Here is an 18936-nt window from a genome sequence, read left to right on the forward strand (position 1 = left end):
AAAAACTTTTGATACACTTGCATTCTCATTCACCAATACTGCATACAAAGCACTAGAATAACGTTTAAAAAAAACAAGTATTTATTTTACCATTCATCACTGGTGGAAATCATACTGATCACTTATTTATTCCATTCCTCTTACACTACTTAGTATGCCTTTTAACAAATATAACAAAAATATAATAAGCGATATTGTTTTTTTTTTATTATTACAAAAACTTAAACGCTCAAGATATAATTGTTTAGTATTAATGTCAACTGTTTGTCTGGAGTTTAATGAAAATGTATTCTCATGTGTTATCAAGTTCAATATATCGTTCAAGCGACACGGTAATAAATTGTTTCCGCGATATTTCTCGATGGCGAAGTATGTAAAGGCAATAACTGCCCGTAAATATACTTTAACGGAAAAAATATATCTCGGTGCATTGTTATATGCATATATGTGCTCCCGCGGGAGGTAGGGGCGGGTATACATATTCATACGTCTATGTAAAAGCAATTTCTTATTATCCTCGTCTGTCAGTGGTTAACGATACCAGCAAACAGATACATATGCTATAGCAATCGCAATAATTGTGAAATTGCGATGCTTGTGTCCACGAGTCTACTTATATGGACACGCGCGCATACATTATGCATAAAAATAAATAAATAAAGCGTGGATGGGTGTGGGTGTATGCGCCATAAATATTCGATATCGCGTGTATATACATGATGTGTATCTGAATATATGCAGTGTTGTACATCGAACTGAAATATTCGACATATTAAGTCAACACTAAATTATGACATATTAAGGAAACACTAAACTTAACTGTAGACCAACCTATATATATACTAGGATTTGTATATACATATATTTTTAGCCATGATATTCCTCTAAACGGAACGCGATTCGTGTGTACGATTAATTGCTTTCATCTACCATCTCTCTGTGTTCTTGTTGAAACACACAAGATATACCGCTTGAAAATCTATTAATGCAGTTGCAAACACTTCATTCGAACGTACCGCATACGGAAAGAACCGAACTCATTGAGTTTGACGAGCCGATACGTGATAGACATACTATCATACTACATGGATAGAGATAAAAGGCGGGTTTGTCACGTAGCGATTAATTGAACGAAATCCAATCTAATTCCAACTAACGCGTGTAAGAGAACACGCCACGCTGTCCTTGTGAATGAGACCGACACACACGAATTGCAAGTGGATTGAACCTACATCTAACTCACGTAGACGGAATTATGTGTAGAGGAAGAGACTTCGGGAAACTGGAGTTCGTTAAAGCGAAGTGTGCTCTTCGCTAGCGAGACTGTCAGTCTCTTCGGTGTCTGAGTTGGTTGCAGCTTGCACTCGGGCGTATTCGTCGGTGTCGATACTCTTACAAAAATGTATCGCGTATTTCAACTTTTGACGCAGTACCGATTTACACGAGTACCTTGGCATTTTCAAGAGGAAAAAGCACGTGTAACTTTCGGGAAGAAAGTGATCAGGTGGATTGTACTTGTCCATCACCTGAGAAAGTAAAAGTAGTATCCGACGTGTTACAACGATATTTGGCACGTTCAAAAAGGAGACAGCGAGCATTCTCTACTATTTAGAGGATATCTTACCTGCAGGACAAAATCTCTTCCTCGGAAGTCAGCGATCGTGCGTGGCAAACGCGTTCGGCCCCAGACAAATCGAAGGAACAGAGATCTTTCTTGATTCGAAAACTCTTCCATCACTTCCCAGAACCATTGAATCAGAGGAGCGGTAGCTTCGATGCCTAAGAGCACAGGGTATGCATATTTAACGGGGAAATGGGGTCAGTTTTGTCGTGTTCTGGATTGGTTTCGCAGCTTTCTACCTTTATATGTTGCAACAGACTTGAGTAGAGTAAGCGGTATGTCCGGGCTACCGCAAACCATCGTTTCTAATTCGGCTCCACTAAACAACGCCAGGAAAGGCACGGGAATAACTTTGGACATTCCTTCGCGCACGGCAGCTACTTGAGCATCGAATTCGTGCAGTCTGTAATTCAAGGCCAGTCGAACGTACTCGTGCTTATTTCCCGGAGTGATTTTCTGATATCTGAAAGAAGGCTGAGCATAGTGAAGGCAGTTCGCGCGTCGAATTGTCCGAGATAGGAGAGAAATGAGCGATCGTGGCAACAGGAGGGTGATAGGTGTGATATTACGTGTATACAGACCTGTTCGATAGAGGTATTTCGTGTCCTACAGCCGACGGTGTGGAGAAAGGCATTTCAAGGGTCTGGAACACTTTTTCGTCAGATTCCATGCCCCGGATGCATAGCAGCCCGGGAACGTAATCCCTGTCGACCTCGGTCAAATCGGCAGGCGTTAACGGCGTGCCCGCCAGTTGCTTCCATACAGGTTCGGCTAAATTCAAGCTCAACGGGCTACCGGTTCTGATCGCTATACCCATTAAGATCCCAAGGAATCGGAACATGTTGATATGCAACGGCGAGTCGGCGGTCGGATTGAGCAGGAAGCAATCTCTGTTAGTGCCGTTGTCGTCTCGGCCGTTTGGCGTCGGTATGAACAGTGGTAAGGAACCGTTCTGCAATTCGTCGCACATTTCGGCTATACTCTCGCTATATCCACCACCGCAATCGTCCACGCTCTCTCCTGCCAACAGCAGTAAGCGACCATTATTAAGTATGCAGACGTAGAGACAAAGGCTACGAAGGTTACGTACCGACGAATTTCACTTTCCAGACCCTATGTGGGAAATAGAGAACATCCTGCGTCAAAAGAGACATCTTCGAGACCATTTGACCAAATACGGATTTAATGCCGTCGGGCCCGGCCAAGCCACCCTTGCTCCTCGCTCGCTTCACCTGAATTCGATTCAGCTCTATCACCGGCCCGTGTTGCCGGTCTCTCACCATCGTCGCTTGAACCACTTTGCGGAAGGTTGCCTCTTTGATGCTGTAGACCAGCACTGGGGCCAATTTGCACAGACTGATAGGGCCGGTGATTGGGAACATGGGCAAACACGGGCAAAGCAGCTCGGCGAAATGATGAAGAAGTACCAGCCGGTTGTGTAACACGGGGAAAGGAAGATCTTTCACCAGATCGTACTCCATCGGTGTGGCGGCAGGCATCCTGCTTTGCGTGGCTTTCATCGTACTCCAGGCTAAGGTGTGCGCGCTACCGCAAGCGACACGCGTTATCTTCTTACCCTGCAACGCGTGAACCAGTCTTGGCCTTTGAAGGGCGCTCGTCGTTCCGTCGCCCAGCTGACCTTCGTCGTTGTCTCCCCAAGTGAAAACTTCCCCTTTGTCGGAGCACGCTGTGCAATGTAACGAGCCTGTCGCTATGCTGATGATCTTTTTCCCTTGAAGCGCAGCCACTTTACGCGGCCGTCGCACGTGCTCGCCCGTCCCATGACCCAGCCGATGATAATCACCTTTACCCCTGCGCGAATCAGAACAACTCATCTTGTTAACGGTGTCGGCAGGAACGTGATCGGAAATTGCCGAACATGTTCAACTTACAATTAATAATACATATGCGATACCTATGTTCTTACCACGTGTATATCGCTCCTGATCTTGTCAAGGCCACCGAGAACTGACTACCGCATTCCACTTTAATCACACCGAGACCTGCGAGGGATTCAATTTTCATGGGTACTTTGCAGCCGTCGCTACCTCCTCTGCCCAATTTCCCGTAGTCCCCGTCGCCCCAGCTCCACACATTGTCGTCGTCGGTAACGCAAAGAGTCTGCGCGTCCCCGCTTCCACAGGCAACGTCGATCACCTTGTAGTCTTGCAGCGCTTCTACCAATTTCGGCGACAACTGATCTTCGCTATCCCCGTGCCCTAGACGTCCGTACCGGCCTGTAATCAATGCGTGCATTCAGTTCCCATTACGCCATACATTACGTAAACGCCCGCTGCTCTGGCGCGTATTGTCCGCAGAGAAGTGATAGCGAATAGATAAACGAACAAAACCTTTTCCCCATGTGTAGAGCCAGCCGGCGCTCGTGATGGCTGCGCTATGGTGACCGCCGCAAGCGATGTCTACGATTTCGGTTTCGAGCAACTCTTCGATGAGCTTCGGTCGGACGTACGACAACCTGTTCCCGTGTCCTAGATTCCCATCGTCGCCCTCGCCCCACGAGTACACGTGCCCTTCGGAACTCAAGGCGAGGCAGTGTTTTCCACCTGAATTAACAGCCACCTTTTTCACAAATACGTGCTGGATGGACTCTAAAAGCGTCGGCACCATCACGGTGTCGGTTCCCCCGATTCCGAGGCGTCCGCCAGCGCCGTAACCTGCGAGGATCCAATAAATATGCATTGTAATGGCACGTTACTGGCGTCATCTTACTGTATATCGACGTGCGTTACGAAAAGCAGCACATTTCATTTGTCTTACAAAGAGCAGCACATTTCAATCTATCACGAGAACAAGCACGTTTCAATGTTTCTGACGATAACAAGCATGTTTCGAATATACGAGCAGTAGCACATTGCAAACGCTGCAGCGAAAAATAGCACGTTTTATTTGTTTTCCGAAGAGTAGCATATTTCAGTTTCCAAACAGTTCACAGTCGACGTTGATCTTCTGTGGCTGCCAGTTGCATGTATTGGCGTTTATTGCTCATTTAGTGGAAAAGAAAGTAATGCAGGAGGAAGCTAATTTTGTAATGCTAGTTTCGGGTGCTGAGTAACAGATAAATCTTGTAAGGAGGTTGCAAATAAGGTGGACGCCGTGATACACGTGTGGCTATGATACGAGAATTCAATTATCATTGATAAAAAAGAAGATTTGTCGACAATGCTGTCTAAAGGTCTTATACCGAAAGAACATATTCAATTTTACAATGATATTTTAACTGACTAAAGTTTAACTTATTTAAATAAAGACGTTTTTCATTCCATTAAAAGACCTTTATCTTTTTATTTTTGCAGTAGGATCCTAGGCAATCTATGAAACCGACGCGCGTTACGAAAAGTAGCACGTTTCATTTTTTCTACATGCAGTTGTCCGTAAGAAAAAAATGAAACGTGCTACTCTTCGTAACGCGCGTTAAAACGTGATATTTTTCGCGGCTAAAGGCAAACCGTGCTATTTCGTTGCAGCAAAGTACCGAAATGTACTACCTTTCGTCGCGAAAGAGCATGACATGCTATGATTCGTGACGATGAATGATAACGTACTACTTTTCGAGGACAAAATCGAAGCATTCTGTTTTTCGTGGTCGGAATGAGCGGAGTGCTAGTCTTCGCAAGACAAATGAAATGTGCTACTTTTCGTAGCGCGCGTCGATACGGTATGGTATATGGTATGTATATGCGTGTATGAATATACAGGCCGGTAAGACGTAGAGAGACTGTGCTCACCGGTTGCATAGACCTTTCCATCGGCGGTGACGGCGAACAAGGTTTGCTCCCCGCCGGTAAGTTGGACCGGCCGAAGCGCGGACAGGCTTTCGCAGAGAACGGGTAACTTTACCTTCGCTCCCTCGAGGCCGCCCAGCTGGCCGCGATGATTGTGACCCCAGCCGTATATCGCTCTTGACCCGTCCCAGGGTAACGTCCAATCCTCCGGTCGCCGGTTCAGCCACTGCAACAGCTGTTCGTCGTGCTCTTGCTTGAATAATTCATGATTCTCGTGATCCTTAGTGCCCCCCTCGCCGTCGGTTGTCATCTCGTTGATTCGCTTGGTCACTTCCAGGCAGAACGGTTTCGGCAGCGGTGTTCGGTTCACCAGAGATTTCGCCACGCGAGCGGAAAGGCAGTACCTCCGGAACCACGACCATTTGTGGATCTCCGAGCAGCACTGCATTCCATCCAGCTCTAGGTCGCAGGCCAGGGCCACGAGCACCTTGAAGAAATCGCTGTGCATCAGCTGCTTCCCACCTCGCACCAGCGGATCTTCGTAAGCGTACTGTCTCAGCAAGGCTTGAGGCAGCGAGCCGAGAAGGGAGGAGAGTGCAACCTCCGGACGTATACCCGGCCCGGTCGTGTACACCACCTGCAGCTTTTTCAAAGCCCACATTCGCTGTTGCGCCGACAGCACGCTCAGCTGGCTGCACTGGGCCAGCGTGGCGGCCAGTCGCGTGGCCACGTTCTTATCCAAACTGATCAGAGTGTTGTCCAGCAGGCATTCCGCCAGAGCGATGGATGGTTGCGAGAGGACCGCTCTGTCCGAGACGAGCTCGTGGAGCGCGTGGGTCGACAGCACCGGGTATACGGTGAAACGCCAGCCCCAACCGTTCACGGAGCCGTCCGAGCAGAATTTCCATCTGAGCTCGTCACCCGGTATCCGGATCTCGGCGGCCCACGCGCTCCACTCTCGGCCGGATTTCACTGCCACCACTTGGTTGTTGCCATCCATGATGGTCAAGGGATCGTGTCTCATCTCGGTGGAGCAACGTCGGTCGAATTCCACCCTCAACGCCTCCGCGCCGGGGATCTTCACGTGGCCCGTCAACGTGGTGCCGTCTGTGTACGGATGCGGGCTTCCCTGCACCACCGGCTGCGGCACGTTGTTCCTGTTGTTCGAGTTCGCAACAGTGTCCTCCAGCTCCATGATGCAAAGCTCCAGTATCATGCTTCGAATCGAACGATTGGTTTTCGCTAGGGCGATCAGTACCGAGGATATCGTCTCTTTGGCTCCCTTGCAGACGCGGTTCGCGACAGCCAGCTTCAGCAGATCCACCAGCATCCTGGCGTCGTCCTCGGTCAGCGTCGACGTGAAATCGTCCAAGCTGGGATCCGCGGAGATCCCCTCGCCGACCACTTGCACGTTCGACGTCAGGGTAGCCGCGATCACGCTCATCGCGCTGGCCGACATTTTCGAGGCCCGCGAAGATAAGCTCGCCGAGCTGGACATGGAGGGAAACATCGCCAGCGGGTAGTCCTCGGACTCGGGACTGGTCCTGGGACTAGCTATCAGATTCGCGAACTCGGCCGCGTTCGCCGGTGCCTCTCCACCTCCTTGGGCGCTCTCCCCTACGTTCTGATAAACGGTGTGCCCGACGCCGACGCCGACACCCGAGCCGTTAATCGCTCCGTCGGCTGACATTTCACCGACAATTCCACTGCCACCAGTCTTCAATGCGGAGTGACTCTGCAACGCGGTAACAACAGCGATGCGAGCTTGCATTATACGGAGCGCGTTAATCACGTGCTGCAACGCTTGCTGTTTCGCCACGTTACTCTCCAACGACAAGATGATGCTGGACAGAGAGGGTCGGTTTTGCAAGTTGGAGGAGCTAGCGGGATTGATGGAGACGGCATCGGTGTTGCCAGCGGTGGTTGCAGCAGTAGCAGTGGTAGCTGTACCGCCGCTGTTCTCGGCGTTTCCAATGGCTACCAAGCCGCAACTGGCTGCCGCGTTAGCGGTGTAACCGCTCCTCGAGCTGAACAGAGAGCAGAGACCGAACGGCGTGCTCATCTCCGAGGCGCTCTTAAATCTCAGCGACGTCTGCCCGAGCGGGTCTTTGGCTGTTGGGAACGGGACCGGTTCTTGATTGTAGGCAGCCGGTTGATCGGTTAAAACCCACGCGATGCTGTGACTGGAGCCGCAGGACACTCGGTTTACGCTAGTGTCGTCCAGTTCGTGGACCAAGGACGGTTTCTTATTGACGATCGTCGAACCGTTCCCCTGCTGGCCGTGATCGTTGTCACCCCAGGCATAGACTTGCCCCGCGTCCGTTACCGCCAGGCAATGGAGCGCGCCGACAGCAACGTGTATCACCTTCTTCCCTCGGAGTCCCTCCACCAGCGTAGGCTTTCTGACGTGATGGTCGGTGCCGTGACCCAGCCGGAAATAATCTCCCTTGCCCCAGGTCCAAACCTCCCCGTATTTGGTCAACGCCAGAGAGAACTGCGCTCCGCACTCGATTTGCACCACGCCCATACCGTTCAGCCGATCCACCAGCAGCGGCGTGTAACAACCGTCGCTTCCACCTCGACCGAGCTTACCGAAGTCTCCGTCGCCCCAAGAGTATACCGAGCCATCGTCCGTTAGAGCCATCGTTTGCGCGTCCCTGCTGCCGCAAGCTACTTGCACCACCCTCTGACCGGCCAGAGACAGCAGCAATTTCGGTTTCAGTTGCGTCGACGTGTCTCCGTGGCCCAATCTACCGTACTCGCCCAGGCCCCAGGTGTAAATCTCGCCGCTGCTCGTGATCGCAGCCGAGTGGCCGGATCCGCAGGCTATGTCGCGGATCCGCTTGGATTTCAGTGACTCGATTAGCCTGGGCTTGTTCAGCGAGAGACAGTTACCGTGTCCCAGCTTACCGTCCTCGCCTTCGCCCCAGGAGAACACTCTGCCGTCCTGCGTAAGAGCCAGGGCGTGCTTGCCGCCCGAGTGTACGGCTACCTTTTTAATCACGTACTGGCTCAGGAACGGTATCAGCTTGGGCTCGCACACGTGGCTATCGTCCCCGAGGCCCAGCCTACCGTTCGTCCCCTCTCCGCAAGCGTACAGCTTCCCCTCTTGGCTGACCACGAACAGAGTCTTGCTACCCCCGGCGATATGGATCGGCTTCAACTTGGAAAGCACCTCGCTGTACACGGGTAGCTTGATCTTCGACCCTTTTAACCCGCCGAGCTGATCCTTGTCGTTTAGGCCCCACACGTACACGGCCGAGTGCTGGAGAGCCTCTGTGTCGCGCTGGGAGCTCATCTGCTCCTCAACTATCTCCCAATCCGAGGCCAGAAACGAGACAGATGTCGCCAGCTGATTCTCAAATATCTTCTTCTTGCCGACTATCCGAAGGGCGTGTATCTTGCAGTTTACTCCGCGGTTCCGGCACGCTTCTATCGTTATCTCGATGCAAGGGTAATATTCTTTAGCGTCCTGCAACAGTAGAACGCTGGTATCGGTATGGCGTACGCTGATCGTCGACAATTCAACCAGACTGTCGAACGAGTCCCCGACTTTCAGCATTATCAACGACGGCACGTAGCTGCCGTCCTGCGGATTCACGATAATCTTGAGGGAATGCACCAGAATCCCCGGCAACATATCCATTCGGATCCAATGCTTACCGGCGCGCCTGCCGCAACTCTTCCAATACATGTCGGATCCGTCCACGAGCCGGATCGCTCCGTCCTGTCGCGACGATACTGTCAGCGTTCGTATACACTTGGACCAGTCGTCGATCAGAGAAGACTCGGCAAAGTCTTGGCTGTGGTACCGTCCGGGCTTGCCGGCGTACACCGCTGCCGATCCTGGCTCCACGATCCGATTGAACCCGTGCTGGTGGCACCGTTTCGTGTAGAAGCAGTTCTCGCACATGTTGTAATTCTCGCAGTACTTGCACTTGAATCTAGGCCCGGAGATCGGCAGAAGTTGACAAGAATTGCAAGTGACAGAATGATGGCAGGACGGCACCCTCTCCATTTCCAGGGCGCATCCGGTCCAGCTGCTCTGCTGAGGGAAATCCACCGACACGTCCTTCCCGTTGTTTATTATACCGGTTACTACTCCTACGCTCTGATGATTCACCGATCCCCATTTGTACTTGGGCACGGTCACCGAGGCCTTCACTCTCACCTTGTCGCCGATCTTGAGCGCTGCCGGCCTCGGTATTGTTAACGGATGGCCCAGCAGCTCGATGTGAATGAATCTCACCCAATAAGTGCCGCCTTTACGCTGCCAGGCCACTTGCACGTTTAGATCGTGTAGACCCTCGGGATCGATTTTTATCACTTGACCGACGTCCCCGTATTCCACCTCCTCGTAGCTTTTGCAACATCGCACCAGCATCCCCGGGATCAGGTTGTCCCGCACGTAAATCGCGTACTCGTCCACCGAGAGGAAGTCGGATCGTTTCATGTAGTTTGGAGGCAGGATCGAGGATACGGGGTCGTTCGTTGACGGAGAATCGTCCATATTCTCGCTGGTCGAGTCCTCGGGATCCGACAATCCGTACACGCTCGAGATCGTCTCGCTATCGCTCAGAGCGGCGTCGGGGTTCTCCAGAAGCCACGCCACCACGCTCTCAGCCGGAGTGGCACCTACCGCGCTGCTCAGACTCTTAATCGCCAGTTCAACGCTCTTCTTGGCGAAACCCATCTCCGTCAATTGCGCTACCAACGGACTCATAGGCCGAGGAGATTTCTTTCCGCTGCTCCTGCAGTGCCTTCTCTGACTGGAGGTCAGCGATGCCAGCGAACAATCCGAGCCCGGGGAATCGGGGTACGGGAACGGGTTTAACCACTGCATCGCGGAGCGTCTCAGTTCCGAAATTAAATATTGCGAAACCGACAAAGCGGCCTCTTCCAGCTCCTTTTGTCTGAATATCGGTTTTAATGGCTGCGGCTTCGTCGCTCGTACCAGCATTTCTTGGAACAGGGTTGCACGCCTATCGCGGTAACCGTCTCTGTCCTCCACGACGTTCTTATCAACCTCTTCGCCGTTATCGGCGTTGTTCGCGTTGTCGATCATCCCTTTCACGACACAGCCGCTTCCTCGACGAACAAGGTCGCCCTCCCGACTGCCGGTATCTTCGTCGTTCTCGTGCGCCAGTTCAATTTCATTTTCGTTTTCGTCGTCGTTGTCTTGGTCACCGTCACCATCACCGTCGCCATCGTCATCGTCATCGTTGTCAGTGTCGTCGTCGTCGTCGTCGTTGTCCTCGTCGTCATCGCCACCGTCGTTGCCTTCACCGTCGCCGACGCCGACGCAACCACCTCCGTCGCCGTTGTCGTCATCGCGACGGTCGCCGCTGCCGACGCCAAAACCTACAGAAGCGACAGCGACGTCACCGCTGATATCGACGACGTTACTACTATCGATGTTCTGATTGATCGCGTATTTCAGGATTTTCCTCAATTTCGTCTGATGATCCAAGATCGTCTTTCCCGCGTTCAAAGCTGCCAGCTGTTGCTGTTGATTGTGTAAAATGAAGACGTTTACCATACCAGCTATTACAGGCACGCCGCTCGGTCTTTTGTCCCTTACGCGATGGTCCAACAACAAATTCGCCCAAGTGGAGAGGAATGAATCCGGCGTAGGCATTCGGTCCAAACGGAACTTATCGCTGAGATGTCTGACAGCGAAAAACGGAACCTTTCTCCGCGTTCCGCCCTCGTGCATCTGCACCAGAATCTTGGAGTGTTTGATAAATTTACATATCGTGCCGATCTGCCCGTCGACGTCGACCAAGCTGCCGATCCTCGGCCTGTCGTCGAGACCTCCGAGGACGGTGAGCGCGGCCATCACCGTCTGTGGGATGTACTCCTTGTTCTCTCCGCCGTTCTCGTTCGCTTGTACGCGAAAAAACGGGCCCCCGCTCAATAGGTCCGCTGCCACCGATAACTGGGAGGCGAGAAACGCGTTCAACGTCGCGTTCCATTTCGCTAGTGAGTGCAAGTGTCTGATAAGAGAGACGAGCTCCTCGACGATCGTCGAGCTACAGGAAGCCGTTAGAGAGACGCGACCCTTGTTCGAGTAAAGCTCGGATGGGGAGTCGAGGTAGCAGTCGAGGGCGAGATATCCCAATGCAATGAAAATCTTCTCCAGGAAGGGTGTCGTGTTTGGATTTTCGGCCGACCAGGACGGTAGGACAGCGGTGAGTAACCGCACCGCCATAATTCTTCTCTCCAAGTTTGGATGATTCTCCTCGGTGACCACGGTCAAGAGGACGGTGATCCAGGCTTTCGTGCTCAGGCATTTACAGAGTTCCGGAGGCCTGGCGATCGCTCTTAACAAGCTAAGGCTGGCCCAGGTCTCGTGGTGTTCCGTAGCGAGCTGGGACTGTGTGGTGAACTCAAACTCGTACGCGGACGAGGTGATGTCGCGCAGAACGGAGGTGAGTATCTTGATGCCGGACGGTGCCACCTTGTCGGCCTCGATCCCGCAACAGAGAAGGACAATGCGAAGCAGGGTGACGGAGGCGGACTTTAGACAAGTGGTCGGATGTATGTCTTCCAGATCATTCGGCTTGTCCGTTTTGGTGGGGTCCAGCGGAGGCGTATCGACATCTGTGTCGGTGTCCGGCGGTGTCGGAGGTTCGGCTAGTTTCAAGTCGTACTTTCCATCCTTACCCATACGATAGGAATTGGTGCCAGCGTTGTCCCATTGCACCCGGATCCAGCCGTCTTCACCGAGTTCCGCCACCACCTGGCCCTCTCCCGGAGGCAAGCCGTCTTGATCTCCCCATTTCCAGTCCATCCCGCGAACCACCCTCGTCCCGATCTTCATCAAAGCCGCCAATTCTATTCCGCTGAGTTGCACGCTCGGCGGTTTCATCTTTTCCAAGTTGCCCTCGTATATGGCTGTCGCAGCGGCGTCTCTCGGTTTCGAATCGTCGCGGTCTACCGCCGTCGTCGAAGCCGCCGCCCCCGCTGCCACGGTCGCAGTGGCTGCCGCTCCCGCCCCGCCCGCGGACAAGGACACGGACAAGGACGGTCCGATTTGCCTGAGCAACGTCAATACACTCGATACCATCCCAGAGTTGATCAACAAACCGATCTCGTTCGCGTGCTGGTAATTGCTCAGCATGTCCAAGATTGTCAGCAGAAATCTGGCTCTGGGCAACTTTCTCAGCCAGGTGTAGGTGCCCTGGTTTAGGCTACTTTTATCGCTGACTTTCGGTTTGCTGGGTAATTCCGCTTGAACGACGTACGCGCGTAACGCATCGACGGCCCATGTAGTCACCTCCGCCTCGGCCAAAATCAGCCTGGACTTTTGATAGGGCGTGATCAATTGGACGTTCTCGAGGCAATGCTTTATCCCGTCGCCAAGGGACTTGTTCTCGTGAGACAAGCCGAGCCAACCGTTCAGCAACGAGTAGTTCACCGACGTGATCAGACAGTCTTTTTTCAATAATCGCTGCATCATTAGAATCCCTTGCTCCCGCAATTTCGCCCGTTGCATTTGACAGTACATGGCCCGACGTAGCGTCTCCACGTCACCCCCGTCCTCGGTAACGACGAACTTTATAATGTTGGTCATCAGCTCGCTCGAATCGATATTCAATGGCCTCTGTTTGATCCTGTCGACAATTTTGCCGATCGTTTTCCTCGCGTCCAACGTATTCTCGATTCTCGGAGAAGCTGGCGGCGGCCTTGCCTCTTTCGGCGTTGCCTCCTCGGTGTCGGATTTCCCCTTCAGCTTGGCGTTTTGAATGGACGTGTTGACGATGTCCTCCGGCTTGCCGGAGGCCCCTCTGCTGGCCCCTATTCCGTTCTTCCGAGCCTCCCTCATCACCGTTTGGACGGTATTCTTGAATCTGGGCAGAGTGTGCAACAGCTTCAAGTCCCGTAGTCCTTTGATCTCGTAGCTGGTCGCGGACCTTACCTCGTGAAGGAGAAATCTGCACTTCTCCTGCGCCGGAGCGCAGACTTCCTTGTAGCTTCTGTTCTGCTGCTGCCTGATTCGAATCATGTTCCACTTGGTTTGATGGATCGCTCTGACCATGTCGGCCAGCGGTTTCGGTAGCCTCCCGTTGTTCTCGCTGCCCGTGTCCTGATCGATCAACTGGATCACTTGATGCCCTAAAGCGAGGTGCTTGACGATCACCGCCATTAGGAGCCGGCTAACTTCTTCGACGGGGTGGTCGCCGGAAAACTCTGTATGCGCCAGCAGATTGTTCGCCTTGGAATATCTGTCGACCAGCGATAGGAAAGAGTGGACCTGCTGGTCGGTTTTGTGGGTCTCGGCCAGCGCATATACGAACGCCGTGACTCGGTCCTCTCTCTCTCTTTGAAGCTCGTTCTTGGTGCGCACAGTACGCACGGTGCGCACGGGAAGCGGAGCCTCCGTTGGCGAGTTAGCGGCCGTCGAGGTGTTGCTTCTCGCCTCTCCCTTCTCCTCCTCGTAAGGATTCGGCGGCTGTAGAACTTGCAAGCCGCCTCGCAAGAAGTTGGCGTTCAGCCAAACCCCGGCCTCCTCCTCCGCCGGTTGCAACGGTAAGCTCTGCCGCATCCGGTGAGCGTGCAGGCCCAGCAGAAAGCCCAAGGATCTCTCGGTGTCGAGCAAACACGAGCACACCTCCGTAACGTCGATGGTGATTTCGGTGCTTTCCGGCTCGGAGTAGCAATAATGGCCAACGAAGTAAGAGTCCATCATGGTTCGCGGTAGCTGGCCACGAGGTAAGTTCGGTGTTGAGTTAGGAGGGTACGGGCCGGCATAGGTGGAACCCTCCCAACAAGCCGCGTTTCTCTGTAGACCTTCCATACGAACGTCTTGCACGTCGTAGACGTTGTTGTTCATCACCACCCACAGGCCACCGTCGCGATTATGATTCTCGAGGTCGGCCCAACGGATCACGGACGGCTCGTCCGATATCGATATCCTGTTTCCATGCTGCGGAGCTATGATGCCCGGCCAGGACAGATCGTCCGCCTCGTTCTTCTCGATCGTCGGCACCAGCTTGTTGAACTGATCGAGCGCGTCCAGCATCGGTGTCATCATCTCCATCCAGTCCATGTCGAGCAGCAGCATCGGATAATCGACTTGCAACAGGATCAGGCAAGTGACCAGCTCCGGGAGCAGCATGTTGACGATGTCGCCCCTCAGCACTGTACTCACCGATACGAACTGCTTGATGCTGCTGTTGGCCGACAGCTCGGCCGCATACGACATTATCTCGGTCACGTGCACGCAGACTTGAGATACGTATTTCTTCAACAGCGACTCCGCTCCATGCCGCTCCTGGTCGCGCAGATTCTCAGTATTGGACGCGTTCAGGCACTCGTACACCCTACCGACCAACAACCGTTGAAACTTTAGCAGCAGATTCAGGCTGGGCGAGCTGTCGTTCTTCTGCTGCGGCTCCTCGTTCCGAGTTATCTGTTCCCCAGCCTGTAACTTGGACTGCGTGGTGCAGGTAACGTTCTTTATCAACTGCTTCACCAGCTGCAGCAGTGAGATACTCGTGTTATTCTTCTCCGAGTTCAGCTCCTTGGCCTGCTTCGTGTCGCTCGGTTTGCTCCCATTGCCTCCGGTCACTCCTCCGTTCACTCCTCCGTTCACTCCTCCGTTTCCTCCTACGTTCACTCCTCCGTTCACTCCGACGTTTCCGGCGTTGCCCGAGAGCACGAGAAACTCCTTTTCGTCGGCAAGGTCGCTGGTCTCCGCTCTCATAGCGGCCTTCAGCGCCAATTCCAGGCCGCCGTCGGCCATTAAACTGGACACCAGCAGGTCCGCCATGAACCGTTGCCCGTTACCCGGGTTTACTACTTGATCCACCATACTGCCGTTCGCTTTCGATAGGAAATTCGAAAGGGTTTTGGCCCGTTCGTTGGCCGTGGGAAGGAGAATGCTCCAGCCGGTTAGCAGAACGGCTTGCGCCGCCTCCTGGATCGTGGCTAGGATTCCTGTGCTGCTCGCCAGCGTGACACACCGTTGCTTCAAAGAGTTCAACAACGGCGTACCGGCTAGCCCGACCGACTTCCCGTCGATGTTGTGCGTAATCATGGTGTGCAGCTGCAACCGGATCAGATTCAAGGCTGCCACCGCTAAACATTCCCGATCCTGAGTAGGTGGCCGCGTGCCGGGCAATCCTTCGCAAGCCTTTCCCAACAGGCTATCCAACAGCCGGAACGTGTCCTCGCAAATCTCCACAACGAATGCCACTCTGCTCGCGACCGACCAGGCCGACGTGCACCAGGCGAAGCTCTGCGTCGGCCCGCAGGCCAGCCCTATCACGTTCTTCCCGGATAACGTTGGGCAGAGCGTCGGCTCGGCCACTACTGTGTCCAACGCCGGATCGATTTGACCGTAATCGTTCCTCCCCCATCCGTACACCGACTGGTCCTCCGTTAATGCCAGCACGTGCAAGCTTCCCACGCATAATTCCTTCACTTTCTTCGTTTTCAGCGCCTCGATCACTTTCGGATATTTCACGTGCTCCTCGCTGCCATGGCCCAAACGGTACGCCTCCCCCTTGCCCCACGTATAGACCTCTCCGTAGGCTGTTAACGCGGCAGAGAATTGTCCACCGCAGTACACTTTAGCTACATTTATATCCAACAGCTTGTCCACGATCTTGGGCGTTTTTGATCCATCGCAACCACCTCGGCCAAGCTTGCCGTAATCACCGTCACCCCAGGAGAACACTATACCGGAGGCGGTGACGCACAACGTGTGGGAATCGCCGCTACCGCATGCCACGTACACGACCATGTGCCCGTTCAGGGCACTTACCAGAGTCGGGGTCTTTACATCGTTGGAATAACCGTGGCCCAATCGCCCGTAATTCCCTCTTCCCCACGTGTACAGTTCACCGCTCGAGCTGAGCGCCGCCGAGTAAGTGCTCCCGCAAGCTATGAATGTGATATTCTTCTCTACCAGTGCCTCGATCAACTTCGGCTCGTCGTACCCTGTCCTGTTCCCGTGCCCCAGCCGCCCACCGTCGCCGTTCCCCCAAGAATACACAGAGCTGTCCTGCGTCAGAGCCAAGTAATGCTTGCCGTCCGGATGAGAGGCGATCATTGTCACAGGCTTCTCCGAAAATCCAAACACTCTCTGCGGATATTGGGTCTCCGATCCGTAATACATCATGTAAACGTTCCCACTCGCCGAAAGGATCATCAGGGCTCTCTCGGTGCAACAGAGCTGCTTGATACCGAGCTCGGCGATCCCGTCGCAATAGAACGGTGACGAGCCGCCATTCCCGAATTTCACGCTTCCCCAAGCCAGGACTTCTTCAAAAGTTTGATTCTGATTCTTCGGGAATCGATCGGTCAGAATCGGAGGCAAGAGGGGGGCAGCTAGTCTGCTTAGATTGCACATTATAATCACTGCTGCTTTACGTAAATCGACCGACGTGCTGTCGTCCTCGGGAAGCCTCAGATATTTCAGCAACACCTCGCAAGGGCCTGGCGTTACACTCTTATCACCTCGTCTTGATTTCGAGGCTGGGATCATGTTCAAGCGCCTCAGTAGCGGTACCAGCGGTGCCGTGCTGCCTGGTGGCATTACACGATTATCCTGGTGCTTGTGTTTACCACTTAGATGGAGGAGTAAACAAACAGAATCCAATAAACTCGATAACGTGGCCCTCTGTGTTACCAGCTCTAATAGCAAGCAAAGAGCCATATGCTGATCTGACAATGGTATAGAGCACCATGACCGCCCGGTAACTATATCCCTAGAACAGACAGACCGGTGTGTCCATCAAAAACTGAGATCATATCGAGCAACTGATCGCGATATTAAAACGAAAACGATTACCCTGTAACGACTTGTCTTAAAAATTTCGCCGATCGTTCCACTACTTCTAGCCAGACTTGGGAAACGTTGCTCTCGTCGAAAAGCGTTGCTTCGGGCAACGACTGTAAAGCTTCCAAAGATTCGGAGAGAAGTTCGCTGCAAAATTCAATGTCCTCCCCGGATCTCCAGGCCCGTCTAAGATATGCGAATGAAAAATTTAGTGCTGCACGAGATCCTACTCGCGCTAATCCTAACGTCGCCTTCTCGTTTGGCCTCGTCCTGAAATTATTCCACGCTACGATAGATTCAACCTAGCTACTAAATCCACTTATTCTTACAATTAGATAAAGAAAACTACATATATCGGCCAATAATACATTTTTTGCAATTTAGTAGCTGGTTTCGATGTCGCTGGGACATCTTTAGTCTCCTGTTCTTTATGACGCGATAGAGCCGTGAAATACCGTCGAGCTACTACCAATCGCTGCCTCAATCGTGTAGCGGATAACGTACTGTTTGCAACCTCGTAGCATAATTTTCTTTGCTCCTTAATCAGTAAATCGATACATGTTCTTAGGTCGGCGAGGGCTGAAAAAAATGAATGTTGCAGATTTTGAGACAGAAATACTTAGGATACAATACTACTCTAAACAAGAAAGACGAGGCAGAAATATTTACATGGTTGAGGACCCCAAAGCCACGAATCTATCATGTGCTGAGATGGAATGATTTTATCTACAAATGTATTCGCTCTTGCTGCTTCTTCTTCGTCTAATTTCTGACAAGGTCCGCAGTTACAACCACGTTGCGGACCGCAAATCCCATCGCAACAGAGGCACGATAGTACTCTCATGTTGCAATAATAATGACCGCTATCACCTATAGTCAACAGAAAACTGTGAAACAACCATCGAGCGTGCTAGCCAATTGTTCCTAACCTTTTCTAGCTGTTATACCCGCAGCATTGATTAGACCGTCGCTGAAGGAGCCCACGATTTCTCCATCCCGTATCATTTCGTTCCAAAGTTCTGCCAGGCCATCTCGACAAAGTAAACGTTTCAGGTCTGTCTTCAGCCATTTTGCATCTAACCGGATCTCTGGTCTTACTATAATGTCCAATTGAACGCTCATGTTGATTCTTCGATATCCACCGAGTCTAAAATTCTTCGGATCCGAAGAATATATCCGCTGACATTGTCACGTGCGACTGATCTTGCACATTTCATACACCATCTCATACCCTCCTCATTTCTTAGACTAAGCAAGGTACTTTTACAGTTTACTCATTCCACTTCCATCATTTTCAGTTGTTTCTTTGGAATCCTCTTGATTTAATTGTGCGTCTTATAAGCTTCGACTGAAGGAGGGAATACTTGATCATTAAATAATCCTGAACCATTTAAAGTGCTAGCCCTCTAAGGTTAATCACCACACATCGGCGAAACTGTCAATACTCTTGTACTCGGGTTTACTAGTCGCGTTTACGAGCTCGGAATTTATTCGTCTCCGATTACGATCAACTGACCGACATTTGCCAAACTTACTCATTACTCGTTACATGTGTACTTGATAATATGTACTGTATTTTAAGAGAAATCGTTGGACAGATTGTTACATTACTAAGTAATTGTCGATTTATATTTATGTAGTAAGTATAGACGCTGAATGTCTGTTGTGAAAACTTGTCATTGCCGAGTACTTGCAACGCAACTTGTTTACTCGATATTACATACTATTTAGGTAAGTATGTTCAATCATGGCATTGTTCAGTCGAACGTTTTCTTAGAGACTTG

General features: G+C 52.0%; 1 protein-coding gene across 3 annotated transcripts; it reads right to left on the minus strand.

The window, feature by feature from the left end:
* Positions 1–80: 80 nt before the first annotated feature.
* Positions 81–18845, minus strand: Herc2 (E3 ubiquitin-protein ligase HERC2). 3 transcript variants are annotated; one of them, XM_076818160.1, is made up of 12 exons: positions 18082–18845; positions 17822–18022; positions 17521–17731; positions 17165–17422; positions 5368–17081; positions 3973–4296; positions 3549–3858; positions 2712–3433; positions 2203–2641; positions 1861–2084; positions 1625–1779; positions 81–1526 (listed from the first exon to the last, which is right to left on the minus strand). In XM_076818160.1, the coding sequence occupies exons 1-12, from the start codon at positions 18272–18274 to the stop codon at positions 1293–1295; spliced, it is 14985 nt and encodes a 4994-aa protein (XP_076674275.1). In that variant the 5' UTR covers positions 18275–18845; the 3' UTR covers positions 81–1292. The 3 variants fall into 3 exon arrangements, with proteins under 3 accessions (XP_076674275.1, XP_076674276.1, XP_076674278.1); XM_076818161.1 differs by lacking the exons at positions 17822–18022; positions 18082–18845 and having other exon boundaries at positions 17165–17438; positions 17521–17695; XM_076818163.1 differs by lacking the exons at positions 81–1526; positions 1625–1779; positions 1861–2084; ... (1 more) ...; positions 2712–3433; positions 3549–3858 and having other exon boundaries at positions 4097–4296; positions 5480–17081.
* Between the last annotated feature and the right edge of the window lie 91 nt (positions 18846–18936).

This window comes from Andrena cerasifolii, chromosome 8 (assembly GCF_050908995.1).
Source record: "Andrena cerasifolii isolate SP2316 chromosome 8, iyAndCera1_principal, whole genome shotgun sequence".
Taxonomy (NCBI): Eukaryota; Metazoa; Arthropoda; class Insecta; order Hymenoptera; family Andrenidae; genus Andrena; species Andrena cerasifolii.

Coding starts and splice junctions, on each gene's coding strand:
- Herc2 (XM_076818160.1), bottom strand. CDS start 18,274: ATGAGCGTTCAATTGGACATTATAGTAAGACCAGAGATCCGGTTAGAT. Junction 4,297..5,367: donor TGGAAAGGTCTATGCAACCG/GTGAGCACAGTC, acceptor GGATCCTCGCAG/GTTACGGCGCTGGCGGACGC. Junction 2,085..2,202: donor GAAATACCTCTATCGAACAG/GTCTGTATACAC, acceptor GCCTTCTTTCAG/ATATCAGAAAATCACTCCGG.